At 47.9% G+C, this 26,648-nt stretch overlaps 1 protein-coding gene across 6 annotated transcripts in view; it reads left to right on the top strand.

Annotated features, from left to right (window-relative positions):
- Nucleotides 1-26,648, top strand: part of kalrna (kalirin RhoGEF kinase a) — a 1,017,450-nt gene that overhangs the window by 934,622 nt on the left and 56,180 nt on the right. For all 6 annotated transcript variants that reach the window (XM_085986273.1, XM_085986275.1, XM_085986274.1 and 3 more), the window contains 2 exons: nt 24,626-24,653; nt 24,814-24,976. In XM_085986273.1, coding sequence (XP_085842399.1) covers nt 24,626-24,653; nt 24,814-24,976 — 191 coding nt within the window. The remainder of the gene's footprint in view (nt 1-24,625; nt 24,654-24,813; nt 24,977-26,648) is intronic.

Below are 26,648 nucleotides of genomic sequence, written 5' to 3'. Positions count from 1 at the left end.
CACAACCACACCCCCCCACCTCAAGGCCTTCGTGGTCTCCCACTTTACCACTCCATTGATGTAAATTCCATCTCCACATACTCAAGCCCAAAAAACACAGACTCAATCACAATTGGTACAGGTCTGGCATGATCATCTGGCATGACCACTACCATGGCCTAGAAATTGGATCGTGCCCGAGTTGGGGCGCGATCCTGGTGCAGTGCACGCAGCTTATGAGGCCGGGGACAGGGCCATGGCAAATTGGTCCCCCAGCATCACTTGGATAATACCGGCGAGCTGCGGACGCCATTTGCAGCCCCAGAGGCAGCTCACCGTTGCGCTCGCAGGGGAAGGGGTAAAGCAAGATCGACCAGTTCAGATGCAGGCTGAAGTCCTCAGGAAGGTAAGTTTAAAAAAAACACATTAAACTTACCTTTTGGGTGGAAGCCTCTGGAGTCCGCTGGTCCTTTCAAGGATCGCTGATTTGGCTGCTGAGCACCTGAAGAAATGGACTGTAGCCTGCACAGCGCATACGAAGGTCATTCACAATCCAATTTGGCAAAGGGGCCTGAAGCAGACATTATGCCCTCAATTTGCATATGCAATGGACCTAACACCAGTTTCAGGCACAGGCCCTAGATACCTACTGAGTATTCTTAACCAATATGGCAGATGGTGCATTTCCGGTGCAATATGCATGCACGCACACACCATATTGGACCCTTAGGCCATTTTAGGTTTTAAGCCCATGTGTTCTCTCTCTGGCCAAATTCTTCTACTACCCCAGGATCATCCTGGTAGCTAAGGACAATTCCAGACTTCTCAATGACAAGCGCTACAAAATTGTCCAACCACTTCCTCACTAGCTCTCACCAAACCCATGTTCTCCACAAGAGTCACCTCTTGCTCCCTCAACGCCTTCCTCACCCAATTTCTGAATGCTCGACTAGCTCCTCTTGTCCCAATACTTGCCAACATCCGAATAGGTTCCCCTTGTTCAGACACTGTTCTCCTCTCATTCAAAACTACCATTACCCCCTCCTCAAAAACCCACCCTTGACCCCTTCATCCTGTCCATTTCCCACATCTAATCTCTTTTCCATCTTAAAGGTTCTTGAATACATTACTGCCACCCCAACTCCACGCCCACCTCTTCCAAAATGCCCCCTTTGAATTTATGCAATTTGCTTCCATCCTGTCCACAGCATCAAGACTGTCCTCGTCAAAGTCACTAATGACATCCTCTGTGATTGCAACCATGAAGCACTATCCTTCCTTGACCGTGACACAGCTTTTGGCACACTAACTCATTTCATCATCTGTCATCTATGGCCCACTTTTGTTGGACTGCCCACACCTGGTTCCAATCCAAAACACAATAAAACAGCTTAACTTGTCATTCATTCATTTGCTGGTTTTGGGATCTTGCTGTGCACAAATTGGCAGCCACAATTGCCTACATAACAACAGTAACTGCAGTTCAAAAGCAATCCATTGGTTGTGAAGTACTTTGGGATGTTCTGAGGATGTGATAAGGCATTTTATAAAAGTAAATTCATTCTTCTTTCTTACTTGTCCCAATGGAAGCAGCATAACTCCAGCAACAACTGGAGTTGTTCAATCACTTCCAGTATAACTCTGCTTAGCTTCTCCTTTTCCTTGTTTACATTCTGCCATTTGGACACATTATCCATAGACATGGAATTAGTTTTCCACATGTATGCCAATAGCTCTCCACCGCCACCCTCTATTTTTTTTAATTCACAGGATGTGGGCGTCGCTGGCAAGGCCAGCATTTATTGCCCATCCCTAATTGCCCTTGAGTGGCTTGCATTTTAGAGGGCAGTTAAGAGTCAATCACATTGCTGTGGGTCTGGAGTCACATATAGGCCAGACCGGGTAAGGACAGTAGATTTCCTTCCCGAAAGGACATTAGTGAACCAGATGGGTTTTTACTACAATCTGGTAGTTACCATGATTGTCACCATTACTGACACTAGCTTTTTATTCCAGATTTATTTAACTGAATTCACATTCCCCAGCTGCCGTGGTGGGATTTGGACTCTTGTCTCTGGATTATTAGTCCAGGCCTCTGGATTACTAGTCCAGTAACATTACCACTATGTTACTGTTCCCATATCTGTATCCTTGCTCCTGACTCTCTTCCTCTGCCCTTCTGCTGACTCAGGCTAAAACATATGGTGCGCAGCCTCCATGTCCTGTCCAACCTGAGTTTCAAACCCCATATTCCATCCATCAGCAAGACAGCATACCTTGGAAACATTGCCCGCCTTTGCCCCATTTAATCTCCTCCATCACTGAAAATCTTACTGCATACCTCAAGATCCAACTTATTGAATTATTTCTATGTCCATCTCCCAAACTATCACAAACAAAATTTACCAACTACAACCTGTCTCACTTCCCCATCACCCCTGAACTCCACTGGAACCCTGTCCTTCAAACTATTGAATTGAAAATCCCTGTACTCAATTCCCACCTACACCCATCCCATTTCTGCAACGCCTGCCACTCGCCCTCCCAGCCCTCACCCTAGTGTCGTCTACCTCAGACCTACTATGTAATCTTCCCCCCTCTCCAATTCTGTTGTTCATTTCTGGTGGTCGAGCTTTTGACAGCCTCGACCCAACTCTCTGGAACTCCCTTCATTAAACTTCTTAGCCTTGCTACTTTCCTGCAGGCCTTTAAAATCTCCTCAAAACTTGTGTTTCTGACTGTTTTTGGCCAACTCTTCTATGTCTTCTACCATCCATTGCATTTTTCTGAGCCTCAGGACATTTTATTACAGTAAAGTTTTGACACCAATGCAAGTTCCATTTATATGATATCTGACCAGTTAGATGCTTTCTAATTTTGGATATGATTTAAAAGGAGGCTGGGTGTTGAAGCAGGTCTTCAGTTTGCTTGTTTTTCTGGTTTTCTTCATATCACTTTAATGACTTTTAAGTGATATGTCCAGCATGTCTCTCGATTTACCAAATGTACAGCAATGCAGAGAGAGAATTGTCACCAGATTTCAGTAAAACATTGTGATATGAATTTTTACACATTGCCAACTTTACCTGTGGGGAAAACATTCAGCAATACCATGAGAAATGTTATCTTTACAAACGTGGGTTGTGTCTCAAGAGACCATTTTTACACAAGAAAACACCAGGGTGAAGTACTGCTGGTTGTGGATGTGATTTATGTTGACAAATTAAGAGTGTCACATGATTCTGGATAACCAAGTTCGTTTGCGAAGAAAATGTGCCAGGACCTATCCAATTTTGATGATTTTCATAGCTTTCTTTTATGCGTCAGCCTTGGCTGAATGGTAGCACTCCTGCCTCTGGGTCAGAAGGTTGCGGGTTCAAGATCTAAGGGGAGAAATTGGTCTGCCCCAGCTGGTGTGACTGGGCGCAGAGAATGATCCCGGCACAGGTAGCTCCAAGGTCCGATCAGTATTGGGCCTCGGGCCTCGCTTTAATAAGACTGGTGAGCAGCATACTCCTACCGCGCATCCCCAAGCAGCTCGCACGCAAAGCTAGGTTGAATGTCAAGCCACTGCGGGAAGGTGGTCAGAAAGGGCTGAAGCGGGGCCAGCAGCAGTTTTGTCCTGAAATTGGTCCCTTTTGCTCCTGTTTTCCACCTGGAAAATGGTGCAATGATGTCCAATTTCTCCTCATTCTCTGACTGTTTGTTTCATTGCTGTTTGTTGTGCACAAATTGGCTGCTGCATTTCTCTACATTACAACAGTGACTAAGCTTTAATTTAATTGGCTGTGAAGTGCTTTAGGATGACCCTTCGTGTTTCGGATCCACCCAGGGTTACAAATATCTCCAAGATATTCATCGTTCCTCGAACTACTGCTCTCACTGCATCTTGAGATCCACGCTGAACGCCATGCGGCACCACATGAACACTCTCGATCTCTCTCTTCAGCTGCACCGATGCACTCTATCAAGAGTTCTGTAGAAGGGTTTCAACCCGAAACGTTGACTCTGTTTCTCTCTCCACAGATGTTGCCTGGCCTGCTGAGTTTTTCCAGCGTTTTCTGTTATATAGTGAAATTCACCAGTTGGCTCAGTATATGATAAATTATGCAATAGTGGTAAAGGATAACAAACTGAGAAGAACCTTGACAAGGTACAGACTTAGCGAACATAGCCTAGCGATCGAAAAAGGCAGACACAGGCAAACCAGGCTGCCAAGAGAAGACAGGATATGCTCTCACTGCAGTCTGGGAGTAGTTGAGACAGAGATGCACTTCCTCACAGCCTGTGGAAAATATCAGGACATCAGGGAGAATTTCTACCAAAAATTCTCCCAAATATGCCCTGAATTCAGAAATCTGAATGACAACCAAAAACTCCCTTTCCTACTGGGGGAGGAGAGAAGCTGTGTAACACTGGCGGCACACTATGTTACAGCTTGCCATGAACAGAGGGACAACCAGTAAACTAAGACAAGAATATATACAAACAAGGCGAATGTATATTTATAAACTGTATGAATAGAACCACGTTTATGTGTTCAACCATAAATGTATTTTGATGCTTTGGCAACATAAGATGTACCTTATCATGCCAATAAAGCGATTTGAATTGTGAATTGTGAATTGTAGTGCCACCTTGTGTTTTTCACATGGAAACCTCAACACAGAGTTAATGGCCTGGAAATTGCGGTCGGAGGCGTGCCGCCCACGCATGCCTTCGAACCTTGAGAAAAGTACCTATTTACCTGCTGTCTCCGGAGCTTTGGACTCTTATGACCCTGGGCCTACAGGCGTAAAGGTCCACAGATCCCAGGATCGCATGCGGTTCACAAGCGTCCCTGGGATCACTGAGCCAGGCCAACCAATGACAAAGGGGGATTCCTATGATGCTTAAGGGGTTTCCATTTACGCACGGAATCCATTTACGCACGGAATCCCCATAAGCATAATAGAAATCACCAAATAAATAAAATTTCACAACACTGAAATAAAACTAACTAATCACAGGTTCAAAATTAATTAAAATACCATTTAATTAAACATTTAAAATAAAAATTTAATCTTTTGAAAAATAAATTTTAATGTTTTTAACTGGGACAAAATTGACCTAAACTAATTTTAAATGTAAGTGAATGTTTAAATCATTTAAAACAATGTATTTTAACATTTAATTAAACCCTTACACTGGTAAAAGAAGGCCTTAGGCTGGTATTCGCTAGGCAGTAGTTAACTCTGAATTTACAATGGATGGTTACGATTTGCCAAAACAAACCTTGACAGATCCCAAGTTCCAGGTTTTTGCACATGCACATCGCATGCGGAAACCCAGAACTTGCAGGGTACTTATGTCATAGGCCCCATAAAACCTGGGCCAATATAAATTATTTAAGGGTTGATTCTCTTCTGCCCCTTGCTGCAACTGTCAGAGGTGCACCAGAGAACAGGATTTAGGAGCAGTTTCTCTGAGTGGTTGGAAGTAGTTAGTGGTGTCCCAAGGAATTCTGTTCTGGGACCACTTCAGTTCACTGTACAACAATGACTTTCATATATGGCTAGGGGGAGCGGTGTCCAAATTTGCAGACAAAATTAAAATAGGAGGCATAGTGAGGACAAAAGGAAGCTGCAAGGGGATATTTATGAGACGATGGAATGGGCAAAAAAGTGGCAGATGGAATTTTCTTTTTATTCGTTTATGCTTATGGGGATTCTGTGCGTAAATGGAAACCCCATAAGCATCATTGGCAAGGCCAACATTTATTGCCCATCCCTAATTGCCCTTGAGAAGGTGGTGGTGAGCCGCTGCAGTCCGTGTGATGATGGTACTCCCACGGTGCTGTTAGGGAGGGAGTTCCAGGATTTTGACCCAGTGACGATGAAGGATCGGCGATATACTTCTAAGTCAGGATGGTGTGTGACTTGGAAGGGAACTTGGAGGTGGTGGTGTTCCCATGCGCCTGCTGCCCTTGTGGTGGTAGAGATTGTGGGTTTGGGAGGTGCTGCCGAAGAAGCCTTGGCGTGCTGCTGCAGTGCATCTTGCAGATGGTACACACTGCAGCCACAGTACGCCGGTAGTGGAGGGAGTGAATGATTAATGTGGTGGATGGGGTGCCAATCAAGCGGGCTGCTTTGTCTTCGATGGTGTCGAGCTTCTTGAGTGTTGTTGGAGCTGCACTCATCCAGGCAATTGGAGAGTATTCCATCAAACTCCTGACTTGTGCCTTGTAGATGGTGGAAGTCGGGAGGTAAGACACTTGCCACAGAATCCCCAGCCTCTGAACTGCTCTTGTTGCTACAGTATTTATGTGGCTGGTCCAGTTAAGTTTCTGGTCAATGATGACCCCCCCAGGATATTGATGGTGGGGGATTCGGCGATGGTAATCCTTGAGGTCATCCAAAACTCAGTTGCCTGTGTCCTAACTCGCACCAAGTCCCGCTCGCCCATCACTCCTGTGCTCGCTGACCTACATTGGCTCCCAGTTAAGCAGCGCCTCGATTTCAAAATTCTCATCCTTGTTTTCAAATCCCTCCATGGCCTTGCCCCTTCCTATCTCTGTAATCTCCTTCCGACCCACAACCCCCCCCCAGATATCTGCGCTCCTCTAATTCTGTGCTGCTGAGCATCCCTGATTATAATCGCTCAACCTTTGGTGGCCGTGCCTTCTGTTGCCTAGGCCCTAAGCTCTGGAATTCTCTGCCTAAACCTGTCTGCCTCGCTACCTCTCTTTCCTCCTTTAAGACGCTCCTTAAAACCTACCTCTTTGACCAAGCTTTTGGTCACCTGCCCTAATTTATCCTTATGTGGATCGGTGTCAAATTTTTTGTCCTAAAATACTCCTGTGCAGCACCTTGAGACGTTTTACTACATTAAAGGTGCTATATAAATACAAGTTGTTGTTGTTGTTGTAATGCCATTGAATGTCAAGGGGCAGTGATGAGCCACTCGCTTGTTGGAGATAGTCATTGCCTGGCACTTGTGTGGCGCGAATGTTACCTTCCACTTACCAGCCCAAGCATGAATGTCGTCCAGGTCTTGCTGCATGTGGGTATGGACTGCTTCATTATCTGAGGAGTTGCGAATGGCAGTGAACATTGCGGTCATCAGCCAACATCCCCACTTCTGACCTTATGATGGAAGGAAGGTCATTGATGAAGCAGCTGAAGATGGTTGGGCACTAGGACACTGAAAGAAAGAAAGACTTGCATTTATATAGTGCCTTTCATGACCACTGGACGTCTCAAAGTACTTTAAAGCTAATTAAGTACTTTTTGAAGTGTAGCCAATTTGCGCACAGCAAGTTCCCACAAACAGCAATGTGATAATGAACAGATAATCTGTTTTTGTTATGTTGGTTGAGGGATAAATATTGGCCAGGACACCAGGGATAACGTCCCTACTCTTCTTCGAAATAGTGCCATGGGATCTTTTACGTCAACCTGAGAGAGCAGACGGGACCTCGGTGTAATGTATATACCTTTAAGGGGGGAACTATCTTTTACAGCTCATGTATACTGCAGTACCGGCAGTGACCACACCTGTATATAGCACTGAGTAGTAATCTGTACAGATCAGTTCCAGTGTGAGCCATGTTGAGTAAACACCTGTTGTACCATTCTCCTGCAGTCTGTGTCTTATTATACACGGACACAACATTGGCGACAAGGCAAGTTCGAACCTACCTGCAACTCTGCATCACCTCCCGGGGATTCGTTCCTGGAGATCAGTGGATTGGAGGTCAAGGCCAGAGACTCGGGCGTCGACCACGGGCAACCACCCAGTCATCCAGCAGAGACTTGAGAATTGCGGGGGAGGCTGTCGAGAGCCAGGCTTGGCTTTCCAGTCGAGGTGGTCCAGCGAAACGGGCTGGCAACAGGTAGTGCGCAGACCCTTCCCGGACAGCGGCGGGCTAGAGCCCGACCGAGCGGCACAGCAAAGGGCCGAGCAGCGTCGACGGGAGAGAGAGAGAGAGGGCAGAGCGCACAGGGCGCAGCCAGTGTTCAGGGGCCGAGCAGCATAGAAGAGAGGGAGCGAGAGATGCGCAGAAACCCGTGAGGCGCCGCCATTGCCACGAGAACCGCCGGGAGCAGCGTTGGCAGCAGCGGGGGAGGAAGGAAAGCGCGGAAGATGCCATTTTAAGCCATTGGGAGGCGGCATTTTAAACCACACCCAAAATGCCGAAGAGTGGCAGTATCACCGCATTTGACAATGAAGTCAAAGATTGGACTACATATGTCGAACGAATAGAGGTATACTGCAAGGCAAATGAGGTGTCAGATGACAAGAAAGCGTCGGTATTGTTAAATTTAATCGGTGCAAAGACGTATGGTTTATTACGAAATCTAGTAACCCCAACGAAGCCAATGGAAAAGAGTTTTGAAGACATAGTAACGATACTACAGGAACATTTAAACCCCACACCGCTGCTGATAGCAGAAAGATTCAAGTTTCACAAACGGAACCAGCATAAGGATGAAAGCAATGCTGATTATTTAACAGGACTGCGCAAACTATCGAAACACTGCCAGTTTGGAGCGGGACTGGCAGATACCTTAAGGGACAAGTCTGTGTGTGGGTTTCAAAGTGAAGGAACCCAGAAACGGCTTTTATCTGAAAAGGACCTTACGCTGGAAAAGGCTTTCAGCATTGCGGTATCATATGAAGCAGCAGCACGGGGCGCTGCAGAGATACAACAGAGACCACAAGAATATGGCACAAACGAAATGTCATATGGAACAGAGAAGTGCTATCGCTGCGGCAGAACAACACACGACCAGAATGATTGCTGGTTCAAAGACAAAGTGTGCAGACAGTGTGGAAAAGTAGGACACATAGCATGAGTCTGCAGGTCGGGAAAGAAAACCAGCAATAAGAAACCTACCAAAGAAAAGTACAAGAAGGTACATAAGATGATGGAGAATAGTTCCGACGAAAAAAAGAGTGATAACGACTCCGAAAGCAGGGAACTGAGTTGTCTGAAACTACATAATGTGGTCACAACGGAGGATCACCGAACCATTTGGGTCACTCTCAAGATAGCAGGAGTCCAGGTAAAGATGGAATTGGACACAGGATCAGCCCTAACAGTCATAAACCGATGGGACTACGAGCGGCTATTCTCACACATACCCTTGAGAGACACAAAAATTATTTTGAAGACGTACATGGGGCAAAAAGTCTACCCCAAAGGAAAAATAAGGGTGACCGTTATATATAACGGTAAGGAAACACCAAAACTAGACCTGTATGTATTGCAAGATGGAGGACCACCATTACTGGGGCGTGAATGGATCCGGAAAATACAACTGGATTGGCATTCCATACAGGCACTGACTGTGGCTGACAAAAAGGATGACGACGTCACACCTGGGCGACTGTCAAAGATCCTAACTGACGCGCAAGAAGTGTTCCAGCAAGGACTCGGAACACTAAAAGGCATGACAGCGACGATTAAAATTGAAGAAAACGCAAGCCCAAAATTTTTATCAGGCCACCCATGCGATCCGCCCAGCCGTCGAAGCAGAGCTGGAGAGTCTGGAACGTTCAGGTGTACTGTCCAAGGTAGACTGGAGCGAGTGGGCTACACCCATCGTCCCTGTGATGAAAAAGTCGTTGAGCAGCACGCCTGGGGAACCAAGGAAGGTTCGCATCTGTGGGGACTTTAAGGTAACAGTGAACCCGGTCCTTCACACCGTACAATATCCACTTCCGCAGATTGAAGATATTTTCGCCTCGCTATCTGGAGGGAAACGCTTCACTAAGATTGATCTGGCCCAGGCGTATCTGCAAATGGAGGTAGAAGAAGCATCAAAAAAATACCTCACAATCAACACCCATAAAGGTCTCTACCAATACAACCGGCTGGTATTCGAGGTAGCATCAGCTCCGGCTATTTGGCAGAGGGCAATGGAACAAGTCCTGCAAGGGATCCCAGGGACCCAGTGTTATTTGGACGACATCCTGGTCACGGGCGAAAATGACAGTGATCACCTTGCCAACCTGGAGCAGGTGCTCACTAGATTGCAGGAATATGGGCTCCGAGCTAACCGCCCCAAATGCGAGTTTTTTAGAAAACAGATCTCGTATTGTGGCCACGTTATCGATAAAGAGGGGTTACATAAGTCCCCAGAGAAGATTGAGGCAGTAGTCAAGGCTCCAGCACCAGAAAATGTGTCACAACTGAGGTCGTTCCTCAGGCTGGTAAACTACTACCATAAGTTCTTGCCAAATTTGTCTACAATACTACACCCACTGAACACCCTATTGCAAACTGTGGTGCCATGGAAGTGGAGTGACGAATGTAGACGAGCTTTCCAGAAGAGCAAAACACTAATCACATTGAAAGAGGTATTGGCCCATTACAACCCAGCATTACCAATTAGGTTGGCATGTGATGCGTCACCCTACGGCATTGGAGCGGTGCTGTCGCACAAATTCTCGGATGGCTCAGAGAGGCCAATAGCCTTTGCGTCACGATCACTAACCTCAGCCGAGCGTAACTACGCCCAGATTGACAGGGAGGCCCTCAGCCTAGTGTGGGGAGTGAAAAAGTTCAATCACTATCTGCACGGGCAGAAATTCACCTTGCTGACTGATCACCAGCCTCTTGTCTCCATTTTTAATCCGAAGAAGGGCGTTCCGGTGATGACTGCGCAACGACTACAAAGATGGTCACTTTTTCTAGGGGCGCACCACTATGAGATTGAATATAAGGGCACAAAACAGCATGGAAATGGTGATGGGCTATCACGCCTGCCACTGCCTACTGTGGAGGAAGCACCAGCAGTGGATCCTGTCGAAATATTCCATTCGACTATAGTTGAATACCTACCGGTAACTAATGCTTGTATCGAAAAGGAAACCCAAAATGACCCGACACTGTCTCGGGTATATGATTTGACGGTGAAGGGATGGCCAGCACATGGCGACTCACTGTTGCCAGCATTCTCGACAAGGAGAGAACAGCTGTCAGTGTGCCGGGGGACCTTGATGTGTGGATCCCGAGTGGTAATTCCACCCAAGTTAAGGGATAGAGTGCTCAATGAGCTTCATGAGGGTCATCTGGGATGGATAAAAATGAAAAGCCTAGCCAGGGCTTATGTGTGGTGGCCAGGAATCGATAAACAAATCGAGGACCTGAGCAAGAGTTGCTCAGGATGCCAGAAAGTCCAAAATGCACCACCACAGGCCCCTCTACACCCATGGGAGTGGCCCTCATCTCCATGGCAACGGGTGCATATTGATTTTGCTGGTCCATTCATGGACTCAATGTTTTTAATAGCCGTGGATGCGCACTTGAAATGGCCTGAGGTCATCAAAATGTCCTCCACCACCATGGAGAAAACTATTGCAGTCCTATGGACCATTTTTGCCAGGAATGGCTTGCCAGAACAGATTTGCTCCGACAACGGACCACAGTTTGTGTCCGAAGAGTTCCGGAGGTTCTTGAAAAAGAATGGGGTAAGGCATTACACATCCGCCCCGTATCATCCAGCCACAAATGGATTAGCTGAGAGGTTCGTACAAACCTTTAAGAAGGCAATAAAGGCTATGTACAATGACAACATTCCGCTGCAGCACAAGGTGGACAATTTCCTGTTTGCCTACTGGAATGCGACACATGCAGTCACCAACCAGGCCCCAGCCATGATGTTCTTTAACCGAAGGTTAAGATCTCGCCTGGATTTGCTCAGACCAAACGTACAAAGAGATGTTGAGAGTAAGCAATTCCAGCACATCCATGAGAAGCCAACAAGGAGCTTCAATGTAGGGCAACCAGTCTTGGCCCGCGACTACCGAACAGAAAAATGGCAGCCAGGAACGATATGCACACGGCAGGGCCCACTAATGTACACAGTGGACGTTGGGGAGAGCATCGTGAGACGCCATGCTGACCAGATCCTAGAGTCACAGGAACAAGTCAACCCCATGCCCCGCCCATACGTACCTGGTGATGAACCCGACGTTCAGGTCGCATCTACCCCAGAAACAGTAGCATCGGAAGCTGATGAACCAACCGACGACAGGGGGCCAGAATCGCCTCCGCACCAAGAGCAAGACACTCGGGAAAGGCGCTATCCAGAAAGGATCAGGAAGCCTCCCCAAAGACTGAATATATAAATAGACTATTTTCAGCTAATGTTGCATGTTAGAAGTGTTAATTGTAATTAGTTTGATATTTAATTGTTAAATGAGTGTTATGGTACTGTTAATCTAAAAGGGGAGGAATTGTAATGTATATACCTTTAAGGGGGGAACTATCTTTTACAGCTCATGTATACTGCAGTACCGGCAGTGACTACACCTGTATATAGCACTGAGTAGTAATCTGTACAGATCAGTTCCAGTGTGAGCCACGTTGAGTAAACACCTGTTGTACCGTTATCCTGCAGTCTGTGTCTTATTATACACGGACACAACACTCGGTTTAACATCTCATCTGAAAGACGACACCTCCGACATTGCAGCACTCCCTCAGCACTGCACTAGAGTGTCAGCCTAGCTTTATGTTTTCAAGGTATGACTCCAGCCAGTGGAGAGTTTTCCCCCTGATTCCCATTGACTTCAGTTTTACTAGGGCTCCTTGATGCCACACTTGGTCAAATGCTGCCTTGATGTCAAGGGCAGTCACTCTCACCTCAGTGGAACATTTTGGTTAAAAAAAATTATACTTTGAATTGGACAAAGCTGGGTGAGGTGGAAGAGCTGATGTATTTGCAAGCTCAGGTTCACAACATATTAAAAGTGGTACCTCAATAGATAAGCCCATTAAAAAAAACCTAATAGTTGTTTTATAGCGAGCGGAATATAAATGTCGAGATGCAATGGTGGATCGAAATAAAACCTTAGGAAGACCACAGTTGGAGTACTGTGACCAGTTTTGGGCTCCACACTATAGGAAAGATGTTGAGTAATAAAGAGGGTATACTGCAGATTTACCAGGATACTGCCTGATATGAGGAAATACAAAGAACAGGAGATTAAGGGGTGATTTGACAGAGGTGTTTAAAATTATTAAGGGATGGGACAGAATAGATAAGAACATACTGTTCCCATTGCTTGAGGGACCTAGAATGAGGGGACATAGATATAAGATTAAATTTAAGAGAATTAGGTCAGAGGGCAAGAGCGACTTTGGCCGATAATTTGCCTACCTGGGTGGGTTCGGTGCGACCGGTGTCTGTGGCAGCTCGTGACCCCGCTGCTGGCTCCATCCCGCTATCGAAAATGAACTTACCTTAATGGGGCCTATTAAGCTTGCCCAGCGCATTACCCGGCCCAATGAAATGGAGCGGGTCTGGTGACGTCATTCATGACCCGTTTTCATCTGGGATCCTGAAAGGGACCATGGCCACATAACATTTGAAGATTAATCTAACATAGTGCTGTCAGTGCACTACAGCATTGGAGTGCTGCAAACACTGACAATGAATGCACAAAGGTAGAGGGCTGCACCCAGGTTCTCCGATAAGTCCCTCCATATGCTTATGGAAGGAGTCAGAGCATGCAGGAAGGTGGTCTTCCATTCTGACAGGCGGAAGAGACCTCCCCAGGAGCCCAACACACCCTGGTTGCAGAATGCAGAGGAGGTCACAAGCAGGGATGTGGTCAGGAGGACCTGGGTGCAGTGCTGCAAATGTTTCAATGATCTCATTAGATCAGGAAACATTAGTACAAAGCCACATTCAACTGCATCCTGTTGTGCCTCTCATCACATCCCCATCACTCTGCCTTCCCTACCCTACTGCACATCTTTACTCACACCAACATGTCTTGCACCTCCACCCATCCCTCTCTATCTACATTATCACATCCCTATCTCGCTAGCCACCCCTCACACTCACCCTCATCCTAGTGCAATTATACCAACTAACAACACACAAGGGTAGACACTTAGGTGCCAACCCGACAGGCAGTGGCAGGGGACCCAATTGAGATGATTATCAGGTAGTTTTTTGGCACTTGAGCCTTTTTTCACTTGTTTTTAAATTTCCCTGCATGGTCACGGGATTCACGCAGCTCAGGAACCATGTCTGTCAACCTGAGGCGGGAGTTCCGTAGCCATTGCTCCAGCTGATTACTTGATGGCATCAAATGTTCAGTGAAAGCTTAGGTGTTTTATGCAAAGTTTATGTAAAGTTTGTGTTAATGTGGTGCCAAACATAACAATCTTTATTTTCAACACTTTCCGGTCTTGGACAGATTTGTGTGCACCTTTGGAAGTGGCTTAGTGAGTTGCAGTGAATGGTGAGACATAACGGTACCATCCGCAATGGTGATGAGTGTGAAAGGAATGGCTTGGGCATTGTAGGGATGCTTTATGTTGTTGGTGTGGGGTGGTGCCAACCTGGCGCATCATGTGGCAGCCAGTGTGTACAGCGTAAGGTTAACTAAATCTGCCATGATGAGGCCATCCCTGACCTCCCGGGCAGCAATGTGCTCGGGTGCTGATGCCCTCTGTCCTGTGCAGCATCAGGTGATTGCGAAGAAGATTGTTGGTGTTGCTGGTGTTGGGGCTCATCGTGGTCCGATTCTGAGGACCAAGGTAAGACAGCATAAACGGCACCCATGTTGATGGAATAGATGGCAGGTGAAGTACAGATGGCAGAAGCATTCTGTCAATGGTGAGAGTTCTTCCAATGAGGTGAGACTGGATGGAGACTTTGCTGGAAACACTTGCAGCCTGCAGAATCTGTGCTGGAAATGGACTGAGCAACAGCTTCTGCGTGAGGAAAGTGATCATCTGTCAGGTGGGAGCTTTCACTGGACATTTGATGCTGTCAAGTAATCAGCTGGAGCAATGGCCACGGAACTCCCGCCTCAGGTTGACAGACTTGGTTCCTGAGCTGCATGAATCCCGTGGCCATGCACGGAAATTAAAAAACAAGTGAAAAAAGGCTCTTAAGTGCCTGAAAACTACCTGATAATCATTTCAATTGGGTCGCCCGCTGCTGCCGGTCGGGTCGGCTCCATGATGACAGACGCGCCGGGGGAAAGGCGTGTGGAAGCGAGATGAGAACCTGCTGTCAAAAATAACAACTTTCCCACCCGACCCACCACCGATCACACCCGCTACCACCCCAGAAAATTTCAGCCTTTGTTACACAGAGGGTTGTGAAGCTGTGGAATATTCTACCATTGTTAGTGATTGAAGCAGGGATCATGTCAACGACTAAGAATAGGTTATATAGGTGGTTGAATGAAAGAGGAATAAAGTGATACAAGGCAGCGGATTAGGACTAATATTCATGTGAAGGATAAACAACAACATCAATTGGTTGAGCCAAATGGCTTGTTTCCTTGTTGTAATTTCTATGTAACCTAGGAAGGAGCTTTACAGGACGCGGCACTCAGCATGTCCAGCTAATGCAGAGCAGCAATCAACAAAGCCACCTTTCCTGACCCCATGATCACCTTTGTTCTGTCAGACTGCCCACCTGATATCAAGTCATGGATGTGTCCCAATTTCCTTCAACTGAATATTGGACAGATCAAAACCAAAAAATGTCTCATTATTCATTTTTTATTTACTAATCAAAAATCCAATTAGCCACATATGGAATTCCAATTAACCACATGTATCTAGTGGCTAACATATTGGACAACACTGATCTACATAAATCCTTAGTAAGACCACAGTTGGAGTACTGGGTGTACTTTTGCTCCACAGTCTAGGAATGGTGTTAAGGCAATTGACAGGGTATAGAGCAAATTCAGTAGTATGAGGAAATACAAATAGAAGAAAGACTTGAACAATCCGGGATATTTTCATTGGATTAGAGGAGAATAAAGGGGTAATTTGATAGATGTGTTGAAAATTCTAAAGGGTAAGAGTAGATAGAAACAGAGTATTTCCAATGATTTGAAGCGTTTTGAACAAGGGAACATTGATATAAGATTAAAGGGGGGATTTCAACTATCGGTGGCTGGCCGGCAGAAACCAGAGCATTTTGAGGGCAGGGCCTCATTAACATGCTGCCAGCAAGCTGCACGCCCTGAACATACTTGCCAGCTCTGGGCCGGCGCAATATCTGGTCAACCCAGCAGGTCAGTCCAGCGGGGCTGGGAATCAATCGCGGAGGAGGAGGGAGCATGGGGTGGCAGAAGCCCATATAATTCTTCTGGAGCCCAGAGGAGCACTCCTGCTTCACCTGGCCCCACAGAAATAATTTTAGATTTACCTTTTTGTGGCCTCTTCATCTTAACTGCCAGGCTGTACTGAGCAGAGCATCTGCAGTGCACACTTTGCCCAGTAGGTCCTCAAGGTTGCAACGGGATCTTATGTACACCATTTTCATAGGTTAGTGAGGCTTCCACCTGACTCAGGCAGATGTTTAGACTGCCCAGTGCAAGTTTTGAGTAGAAATGGGACAGTAAGTCCACCACCTCGATTTTAACTCCGCTACTACCAGGCAGAAAGAGTTATAATCCTCCCTTAAACGTAAGAGATTTAGGATAGAGAGCAAGAGAACCTTTTCAACACAAAGGGTTCTGAGGATGTGAAATGCTCTACCAGAGTTATTTATTAAAGCAGAGACCATGCCAACATTTAAGAATAAGCAAGATAGGTGGCTGAAGGAAAAAGGAATAAAAGATAGAGCGGGCACATTGGATTACGATTACTGCTGATGTTGAGGATAAATATCAGTACGAACTGGTTGGGCCAAACTGTCCAGTTCATAAACCAAGAAAAGAATTGATAACTTGCCGGAAAATATAGCTGCCATGTGTGCATTTATTTTTGTCAGTCTTGGGGTTTGGGTGATGTCACTAGAGCTTTCAAGATGAATTAAGGAAAAAGATGCATTTGATACAGTTTCGAGCTAAGTGTGTAATTTTGATCAGTAGATACAAAAGGCTAATTGAAAATGAGTTTTAGGTCAGACAGATCTGATACAAACTTCTTTCGCTTGACGCATCAGTGTTGACATTTTTTAATTCACTCTTCACAGCCTATGGCCTAGAAATTCAGTTGGTTGCGCCAGCCGCTAGCGCCTTAGGAGGAGTAGATGTCGGGCGCTAGGCGGCTAGCGCCCGGGTGCAGCGCGATCTGCGCCTCGCCCCAACTTCACTAGAGATTTAGCGGCGGCGCAAAGTCTTTGCACGCGCTCAGCTGCGTGCGCAGATCATGACGTCATTTCCTCGTGCAACGCCCTTTGTGCGTCCCCAACCGGAACTTCAGTCGCGCCGCCCCATTGTGCGCCTGGCGCCCCTAGCGACTGTTAGAGTGGAACGGTGCTCAGCCGATGCGGGGCGCGGGGGGCGCAAATTAAAGGGCACTCCTCCTGCACTATAAAAGGCTGCCATTTTGCAGCACTCCTTCTTGACAAACGGATCTTTGGAGAGAGACCAAGGTAGAGAGCTTTCTGCTTTGGCCCAACACTAGGACAGGTACTTCTGGCTTCAGGCCACAGCTTTCCAATTGTCTTTGCCTTCATTGACATCTCATTGTTTGCCAGCATATTATGGGGGCTGCAATGGGTGTCAACGCTGGCTTTCTCAATTACATCCAAAGGGCTCACAGACGCCGTGAGAGAGTGGCAGCCCTGGCTAGATGGAGAGGGGGCAACAGGCGTCGGCAAAGGAGGCCTTACCCACCCAGGGTATACCGCCAGCAGTTCTCCTATTTCAACATGTCTGACGAGCAGTGTGTTCGGAGGCTGCGATTCAGAAGGGAGGTGGTCACAGAGATCTGCCAGCTGCTTGGCGGTGATCTGCAGCCACAGCTGAGGAGCAGGACGTCTCTGTCGGTGGCAGTGAAGGTGACGGTGGCTCTCAACTTCTATGCCACCGGCTCCTTCCAATCCGCTACTGGGGACATTGCCAACATCTCCCAGTTCGCCGTGCATTGCTGCATCCGCCAGGTGACCAATGCCCTTTTCAAAAGGAGACGTCAGTTCATCTCCTTCTCCATGGCCCTTGCCAAGCAGCAACAGCGTGCAATGGGCTTTGCAGCATTCGCGGGCTTCCCCATGGTGCAGGGCGCCATTGACTGCACGCATGTGGCTTTGCGGGCACCTCTGGAGAATGCCGAGGATTACCGCAACCGGAAGGGCTACCATTCGCTGAACGTCCAGCTGGTGTGTGACCACAGGCAGCTCATCCTAGCTGTCAATGCCCGCTTTCCAGGCAGCAGCCACGATGCCTTCATCCTGCGACAGACTTCTGTGGCAGACATGTTCCAGGCACAGCCTCACCCACGAGGATGGCTTATCGGGGACAAAGGCTATCCTTTGTGTACCTGGCTGATGACCCCGCTCCGTGCGCCCAGCACCCCTGCTGAAGAGGGATACAACGAGAGCCATCAAGCGACCAGGAACATCATCGAACAAACAATCGGCGTCCTGAAGCAACGGTTCCGCTGTCTGGATCGTTCCGGTGGAGCCCTACAGTATTCGCCGGAGCGAGTCTCCCATTTCGTGGTCGTTTGCTGCATGCTGCACAACCTGGCTATCCGCAGGACTCAGGCACTGCCACCAGAGATTGGAGGACCACCTCAGGAGGAGGAGCAGGAGGAGGAGGAGGAGGACCAGCACAGGAGGGAGGCACAAAGTGCAAGGGCCGCCCGTCGCCGGCTTATTGAACGTCGGTTCTAGGCCCCCTCTCAGGGAATGGCTTGTGCCAATGTCAGCAGATGAATGTAGCTGCTCCACAAGCCCTCAGCCGAGCAGGGCAACCAGGACTTAACCAAAAAACCATGCACACTGCAATTTAACAACAATAATTTATTGAAAACCTCTGCCCTTCCCACATTACATGCTCATGTGGAGAAGCCCCCTCCAAAAACACAAAACTACCAGTCTCGGCCTTACAAAAAGAAAGAAAGACACCAGTCTCGGCCTTACAAAAAGGAAGAAAGACACCAGTCTCGGCCTTACACAAAAACAACTGCACCAGTCTCGGCCTTACAACAAGCACCAGGCATTTGTGCATACCTCTACTTTTTGCCCTGCGAGGGCAATGCCTTGCGCATCCTTGCCTGGCCCCTGCCCACCCTTCTGCTCCTCCTCAATGGGAGCCCAGTGGCTGCAGCAAGGCTGGGGGAAGGCTGCTGAGGGGCAGATGGCGAGACGGCAGATGCCCTTGGAGGTCAGCCTGCACCAGCTCTGGCCTTGGAGTGGCCGGCTGCTGACTGCTCCAACTCTGGCTGGGTGGCAGCAGTCTGTCCAGCAGCTCGTGGCAGCTGCAATGGCGGAGTGGCAGTGTCAGCTGCAGGAATGGTGGCAACCTGGCAGATCGCAGGTGCTCGCTGGTCGCCTGAGACATTGGCACTCGCACGGGCCAGCACTGCAGCATGCGCAGCAAACAGCTGAAGAACAGACTGCTGGGCTGCTGCAGCGCGGCGGGTGCCCTGGCGATGCCTGGCTGATCCAGCGAGGGTGGCAGCAGTTAGTGCCCGTGTGGCCCTGGTCTGTGTCTGCATGACACCAGCCAGTGAATGGACGGCACGACTGAGCACTTGGCTAGAAGCCGACTGTGCTGCCGTGAAGTCCTGCAGACTCCTGGCCTGTGCTGCCGCGATGTCCTGCAGACTCCTGGCCTGTGCTGCACTGAATTGTTGCAGACTCCTGGCCTGTGCTGCACTGAATTGCTCCAGACTCCTGGCCTGTGCTGCCCCGAATTCCTGCACACTCCTTGCCAGTGACTCTATGGAGTCAGGCATCCTTGCCACTGCAGCCATGAGCTCAGTGTGCCTGCGCTCAGCCTGGACGGCCATTTCCTCTAGGAGGCGCACCTCCTCTGCGCTGACCGTCGCAGGACTGGAGGCCGCACTCACCCTCTGGGGAGAAGTCCGCCGAGCTTCCCCACCCCTCCCGCGTTGCTGCAGGCCGCTGGGCCCTGGAGCTTCACTCTCCTCCGACCCTTCCCCCCAGCTCCCCTCCAGGGAAGACGTGTCCCCTACATCGCCATGGGCTGGCGCGGCTGAGGGTGGCACTAATGGGCCGGCTTCCTCTTCCTCCTCCTCGTCTTCCGAAGGGCTGACAGTGGCAGCTTGAGGGCCCGCCTCCTCACCTGGCGAGTCACCATCTGAAAGCAGGAAGGCACAAGAGTAGCTTTAGAGTGAGGACAGGGCGGCAGCGAGGGAGGTATGAGTGGTGCCATTCACCGCATTGGTCGGACAGTGGCAAAGGATGCTGATCTGATGCGCAAGTGGAACGAGAGAGGTCCAAAAGGTGATGCCCTTACCATTGGTGCCCAGAACAGGGTCGGCATCTCCACTGGCGACGGGGCCAATCAGCCGGCCTGCCATAATGCGCTCCACACGCTGGTCGAGGTCGGAGAGCTCTTTGAGGTCAGGACGGCCTCCCCTGGTCTCAGTTCGGTTGCGCCGGTTGTGCACTACCTTGGCCTGCAAGAGAAAGGACGGCCTCTAAGTACAGTGTGAAGCCCTGATCTTGTCTGCACTGCCTCCCATGGTCGAATAGCTTCTCCAGTGTGTAGCCCTGATCTTGTCTGCACTGCCTCCCATGGTCGAAGAGCTTGTACAGTGTGTAAAGTGCTGAATGTGCAAGTGATTTTCATGCCAGTCCCATAGCTGCTGGATGAGGGCTGGCCATTAGGGCTTTCAGGTCCCTTTGCCCATAAAGTGAGGTGCACATGCAAGGATGAGGAGGACACTGGAAAGGGTACTCACCCTAACAACCCGAGTGAGGTCGTTGAACTTCTTCCGGCATTGCACAGGAGTCCTGGCAACCACGCTGTTGGAAGACACCCTGTTGGAGACCTCCCTCCAGGCTTTCCGGTAGGCGCTGGGCAGCGGCCTCTTGCCACCTTCTGGGAAAAGAACATGGCGCCTGCGCTCCACTCCGCCAACCAGCAGCCTCAGGTCACCGTCGCTGAAGCGCTGCGCTCTCTCCCTGGCCTTCTCCATAGCCCTGGGCGTTGTGCAGGTGAAGCTGAAGTGGTCAGGCCTAGGTTGAGGGCTGCAGTGTGCAGGGCATAGCAGGCAAACAAATCCACCCTCCCCCTTTAAGAGCTGACCGGCGCCAGAGTGTCTGCTGTCAATCAGCAACTCGCTGCACCTGCGCTGCGCCCGGCCTCGGGGGTATCGCTCAGCACCGCCGGCTTAGCGCCTAAAGATAGTCGTGCATCACCTGTTTTAGCGCAGCAGCAACCTCTTGGGGCGATGCGACTGAATATCGGCGAAGGGGGCGCGACTTTGCGCCAGGCGCAAACTTTAGCGACCGCCCGACTTTACCGCCCCAAAAGTGGCTATACTGAATTTCTAGGCCTATATCTCTCTTTATTTTGAGAAAACATGTCACCTTTGCCCCATCAAAATCATTGTCAGTATGAAGAGTTATAAATATATTACTGAGGTGCATTTGTTCCATTCACTTTCATCCATCAGTAATGCTGTTTAAAACCTTCACAAAACAGATTTATATACGCATTGATAAAATGCAAAAAGGGGTTTAGCAATCAAAGATTTTTTTTCTTCAATATGTCTTAAGTTTCTAACATCCCATTTAAGCTAATTAAAAGAAAAGCACTAACCTCAAGTTATGTTTTGTATTTTAATATTAAATTGGCATGAAGCTGTGTTTCATAATGTTCAATTAATGTCATAAAATGAAAAAGCTGCACAAAATAAAATTAATGCAATATTATATTCTCATGGGGTAAGGAACTAGGGTCTAGAAATTCGGTGGCGCCAAGCTCGCCTGGGTGCCGGAATTTGCGCTGTGAACGGCGCCGCTTGCGTCCACCGGGAATTCAGTTTGAGCGCCCCAAGAGGGACTCGGGGCGCTGCTCGAGGCTCCCCGCGTCCCGCTTGGGGCGCTCAAACTGAATATCGCAGCGCAACGTGTCGCAGCGCCACACGCTGCGGCACGGCGTGCTGTGGTACTGCAGGCCTTCCTCCTCTTCTTAAGGTGGAGGGACCTGCTGCAGCGCGATCTCTGATCGCGAGTGCCAGCAAAAGAGCCCGGCACCGAGGAGAAGTGCCGGGCGCTCGGGACACAGCCGGCACTGCCCGGCGGGGGGGATCAGGAGGCCGGGGACGGCGGCGCGAGGAGGTGCTGGCAGCCAGCCACCGAAACTCCCCCTTAATTTGCGCCACTACCGCCGCAGGTAGACCCCCCTGAACCGATCGCGATTTGCGACCAGCGCTACGGGGGGGGGGGGGGCGACCCAATATCGGGTTCGGGGCGGTAGCGGGGCGCTGCGCACACCGATGATGTCATCGGTGGCGGCGCAGCGCTACAGGCTAATGCCGCCATTAGCGCCCCGCTAAATATCGCGGGAGGCATGGCCAGTGGCGCTAAAGCCACTGAGTGCCCTCTTTAGGCGCTAACTGGTGGCGCAGCCCACTGAATTTCTAGGCCTGATTTTAAAATAATTATTGATTAAAATTATAGTCTAAAATATTAAAATAATGTTACGGGGTTACATTGTAAAGTTTTTCTTCTGTTGATCCTTCTATTGAAGGTTCTGAATTATACGGGGAGTAGGAAATTTTAAAAAATAGATTTGAAAAATGGCACACGAGTGAGAGAATCCCTGCTGAAATTTATCCTCAAGTCACCTGAGGTTGCTCTTGCAAATCTTCCAGTACACATCATTGACAGAAGTCTGGAAATGGGTTCTTGCCTTCCATTACGAATGATGTGTGACTAAGGGAGAACCAAAATAGAAAGGGGGAGGTGGTCTGAGCCAGGTCAGCTATTGATGTCACTATGCATTCATAGAACAGCAAAAAGGCAGTCATTTGTTTTTATAGCACTGTTGAAAATTCTAAATAGTTAAATCATTATTTATAAATGTAGAATGCTAAGAAAAAGAGGATGGAAAACAATCAAAACAATACTTTAGCCACAACGTGGCCTTCATTTCATTGCAAATCTAGCTGTGACTAAAAGGAATGGAAAAGAAATTGCTCTGCTCCACAGCCTCAGAGCAGTAAAACTCCATCCTTCCAAAGGACAATGATAGCTGAAATACTGGATCCTTGGGGAACGATCTCTGCGCCTGAATGGATAGGCCCAAGGTGGCTGCTTGGGGAAAAGAGGCATCCTCTGATCACGTGGCTCATAACTCCAATCAGGAACCTGAGTACAGACGCTGAGGAGCGCTGTAATCAGAGTCATGTGTCCACCACAGCTCCGATTGAGCAAACTGTTAGCATCTTGATACAGAGCTTGCGCTGCTAGATATGTCGATACATCCTGCAATGTAGCCCTGAGAGTATCCAGATTTGTGGTGGTAAGCTGTATGGTGCATAACTTCACCGTGCATAGGGAGCATTACTTGGAGCCACCCGAGCAGGAAGAAGTGGAGGAGCAAGAGCAGAGGATGATCAAGAATGCAGAGGGCCAGCAATACTGCCAGTTACCAGAGCTCTACAGCAGCAAATAATAGACAAACGGTTTTGTTGAATTATCCTTCACCATGCACCAACAGTCCTTCATACTATCACACAAGTCCTTGCACCACCAGATGAATGTCCTCAAATTGTACATTCTTGGGTGTTGGACTGCCATCAGTAGGAAAGTTGCAACCAACAGCAATGCAAAGACATTTCACATCAACAAAATGGTTCATAACGGTTCATTAAGGATTGAATACGGTGAAGTTTGAAATCACTCTAGTGCTCGTTTGTCTATTCTGGTGTTCCTACGTGGTGCTTCCCCAGTGCCTATGCCATGGGAGATGGAAGGGTGTTGAACCTCCACTGAGGGCACTTGAGGTGACTGTGGTGGGCAGCCTCAAGGAGCTTTGGCTGTAGAAGGCCGGGCTGCAGATCTTGCCAGGTGTCGGGACAGTCTGCCCAGCTGGCTATCTGGGACCAGCATGGGCACTGTTTGAGAGGCTGGCGGGGGAGCAGGCATGCTGTCATCCTGATGAATGATCTCCTCCACTGTCCGTGCTCGCTCCCTGGTATTTTGTGCAGCTTGACCTGCAAGAAGAAAGGAAGTGTGTTAGGAGTGTGGCCTGGTGAAAAGTTGTGAAGATGTGTCTTTCAGGGTAGGACAGTGTTGCTCATGCATGAAAGATAGCACAGGTCTGAGGAAGTGAGGGAAATAAAAGGCAGGAAACTGTCCCCGGCACCCGTGGGAGCAGGTAAGTCTTGGGGAGAGGGAAAGCCTGGGGTAAGGGAGGCCCAGGTTTTCTTTGTGGGTCTCGGAGGAGCATTACTGCTCCTTCTGCCTTAAAAGGAAACAGAAACACATTAATAAAAACTTACCTCACCAGGCCTCTTCTAGCCTCGGCTGCTGTTGCCAGCAGTTTTAGCCTTGCGCAGATGCCGCCACTGCTCCCCCCGCTCAGGCCTCAGGTTAAAATGGCAGATTGGGCCCCGATGACTTTGTCGATCTTCAAGGTGTATATCTAAAGAGGACCTCGCCAGCTTGGGGCGGGTGGTCTTGGCCCACTCCATTTTAATTCCCCCCCAACTGGTTTCCGCCAGACGGGATGAGTTAAAATCGAGGTGCAAGTGTCACACCATAGTGCGCAGTGTTTTTTAAGATCATTGGAAATTATGTGTTGTTTGATATCAGTTTTGTAATATCTGAAATGTTTATATTTAGATGTCCAACTAAAATACCCTTGCCATGCCAACAATCTATTCATTTAATTTGAGTGAAAAATCTTTAGAAAAAGTTATAAAAAAGTAACTTACTGACTACAAATTTTCATTTTTTTCCAGTTGCTAAATCCAAATTTTATTCATGAAGGTAAGTTTATCTTTTATTACAACCTTAATGCTGAAGTTGCATTTCTCATGCACTAATATAATTCAGAATAACTAGATGATTTGTGAATGATTTGTACACTGTATATGATTCACATCATAGATTTTATTTTCACTGACATCAGTGTTTTCCTTTCACACAGTGGCACCTGAATTTCTCATCCCCACGGCCGATTTGACGTGTGCTATTGGTGAGACGGTCATATTACGCTGTAAAGTGTGTGGGCGACCAAAACCTATCGTTAGCTGGAAAGGACCAGATCAAAATGTTCTTGTGAATGACAGTCGCTACACTCTGTCGTTCAGGTAACCTCATCAGCTAGATCTCCACAAAATGTAGCAGAATTTCAGAACCAAAAGCATTTTTCTGTGCAGAAAGTGAATGTGTATCTGCTGAAGAGGCTCCCGTTTTCTCTCAATAGCCAAAGCCTCTATAAAGCTTCAGAAAAAAAAAACTATAGCAAGTAAAACTGAATTTATTAAGATTATTTAGAAAAGCAAGTCCCAGAAAAGCTCTAAATTGCACAAAAGCCACAATCCATTTGGGTTTCTCTGATCTCCTTGATGTTATTGGAATGGACACAGATGATGGCAGTGTCTCCTAGGGCACCAACACAGATGAACTTTGCCACCATTCCCCTCTAATGTCTGCACAAGTGTCAGAAAGCATGCAGACCCAGGCTGCCCATGCAGTCGCAGATATACCAGAGCCTGTAGCAAATCTACCTCTGGCCCTCGCGAAGGCCACCTCAATCCTTACACGTTGAGGTGCATACATGCCAACCATCAGCTTTTCATGCTGATACCAACTTTTCGACCGATGTGTCAGCTTGTCAGCATTTTACAAGAAAAATTGGAGGTTGACAGTTTCAACCAATCAGGAAGGTAGGAATGGAGCCTGTCAGAACTACATATGTTGAAAGGCAAGACTGTAACCAATCAGACAATCCTTAGTCCCATTGTTTATTGTGCACATACTTGAGAATTAAAATTAAAATGAGCTTCTGATTTTTCACAGTCTGTTACAGATATGCTCATTTAGTGTTTGTCCTCAAAGGAGTTATATATTAGCACATAAGCTGCTAAAATGCAGTTTCTAAATATTTTATTTTCCTCCAGATGAACTTTCTGGGGCATGCCTGACTGTTGTCTTATGTGAAGGATTATTTTCTTCAACAGTGGTTGTAGCAGCTTTTTTTTTTAGCTAAGTTGGATCTTCCTGATATGAATACATCAGTTGGCTTATTTTGTGGAATTGCCATGGTTTGGGAATAAAACAGGGAGTGAGTTAGAATAATAACACATTTAATTAATTAAAAACAAAATTATACTGAGAATTACAGTAGGCTCCAAAATGCCAATAACTGCAACAAATCAGGCTCTGGGAGGTGGGGTTTGATGCCATAGAAACATTTTTTAATTCCATTGGCATTGAAATCTCCCTTCAGGAATTTCTAAATCACCACTCCTTCTAACTGTACTTCTGTGCACTACAAAAGAAGTGATGGAATTTTAGGTATACCTGCAGTGAAAGTTAAGCCAAGTCTGCGTCGTACTGCAGTCACAACCTAACTCCGAGTCTTCACATGTCGTAGGGCTTTATTCAGAGCTGGTAGAATTGTTCCAATTAATTCCAGAACACCTTGATCTAGGGTGCTTTTTAAACTATCTCTGGAAGCAGTCATTGTTGCCACTCTAAGTGACAACAGCCTCTTTATGGCATCTAGAGGCTGCATTGATCATCTGGACTGCGAATATTACCTGGGAGTCCCTCATGTCATGCCATACCTCCTGCATTGTATTCTGTAGGTGGGCTATGGACTCCTCCAAAGTTCCACCATCTGCACCACAGAAGAGGAGAATGTATTCACTATGATATCAGTGCTTCCGAATCAGTGATCTTTTAAAGACAGTAGTGTCCCTGAAATCTTGGTCCTTAGGCTCCTTAGCCAATGCCCCCATAATCTTTAAAATGTTG

The sequence above is a fragment of the Somniosus microcephalus genome, chromosome 4 (assembly GCF_052327205.1).
Source record: "Somniosus microcephalus isolate GS21.2 chromosome 4, FLI_Smic_1.0, whole genome shotgun sequence".
NCBI classification, from domain to species: domain Eukaryota; kingdom Metazoa; phylum Chordata; class Chondrichthyes; order Squaliformes; family Somniosidae; genus Somniosus; species Somniosus microcephalus.
The sequence above is the reverse complement of the archived record's forward strand: the minus strand, read 5'-3'. Positions and strand labels throughout refer to the sequence as shown.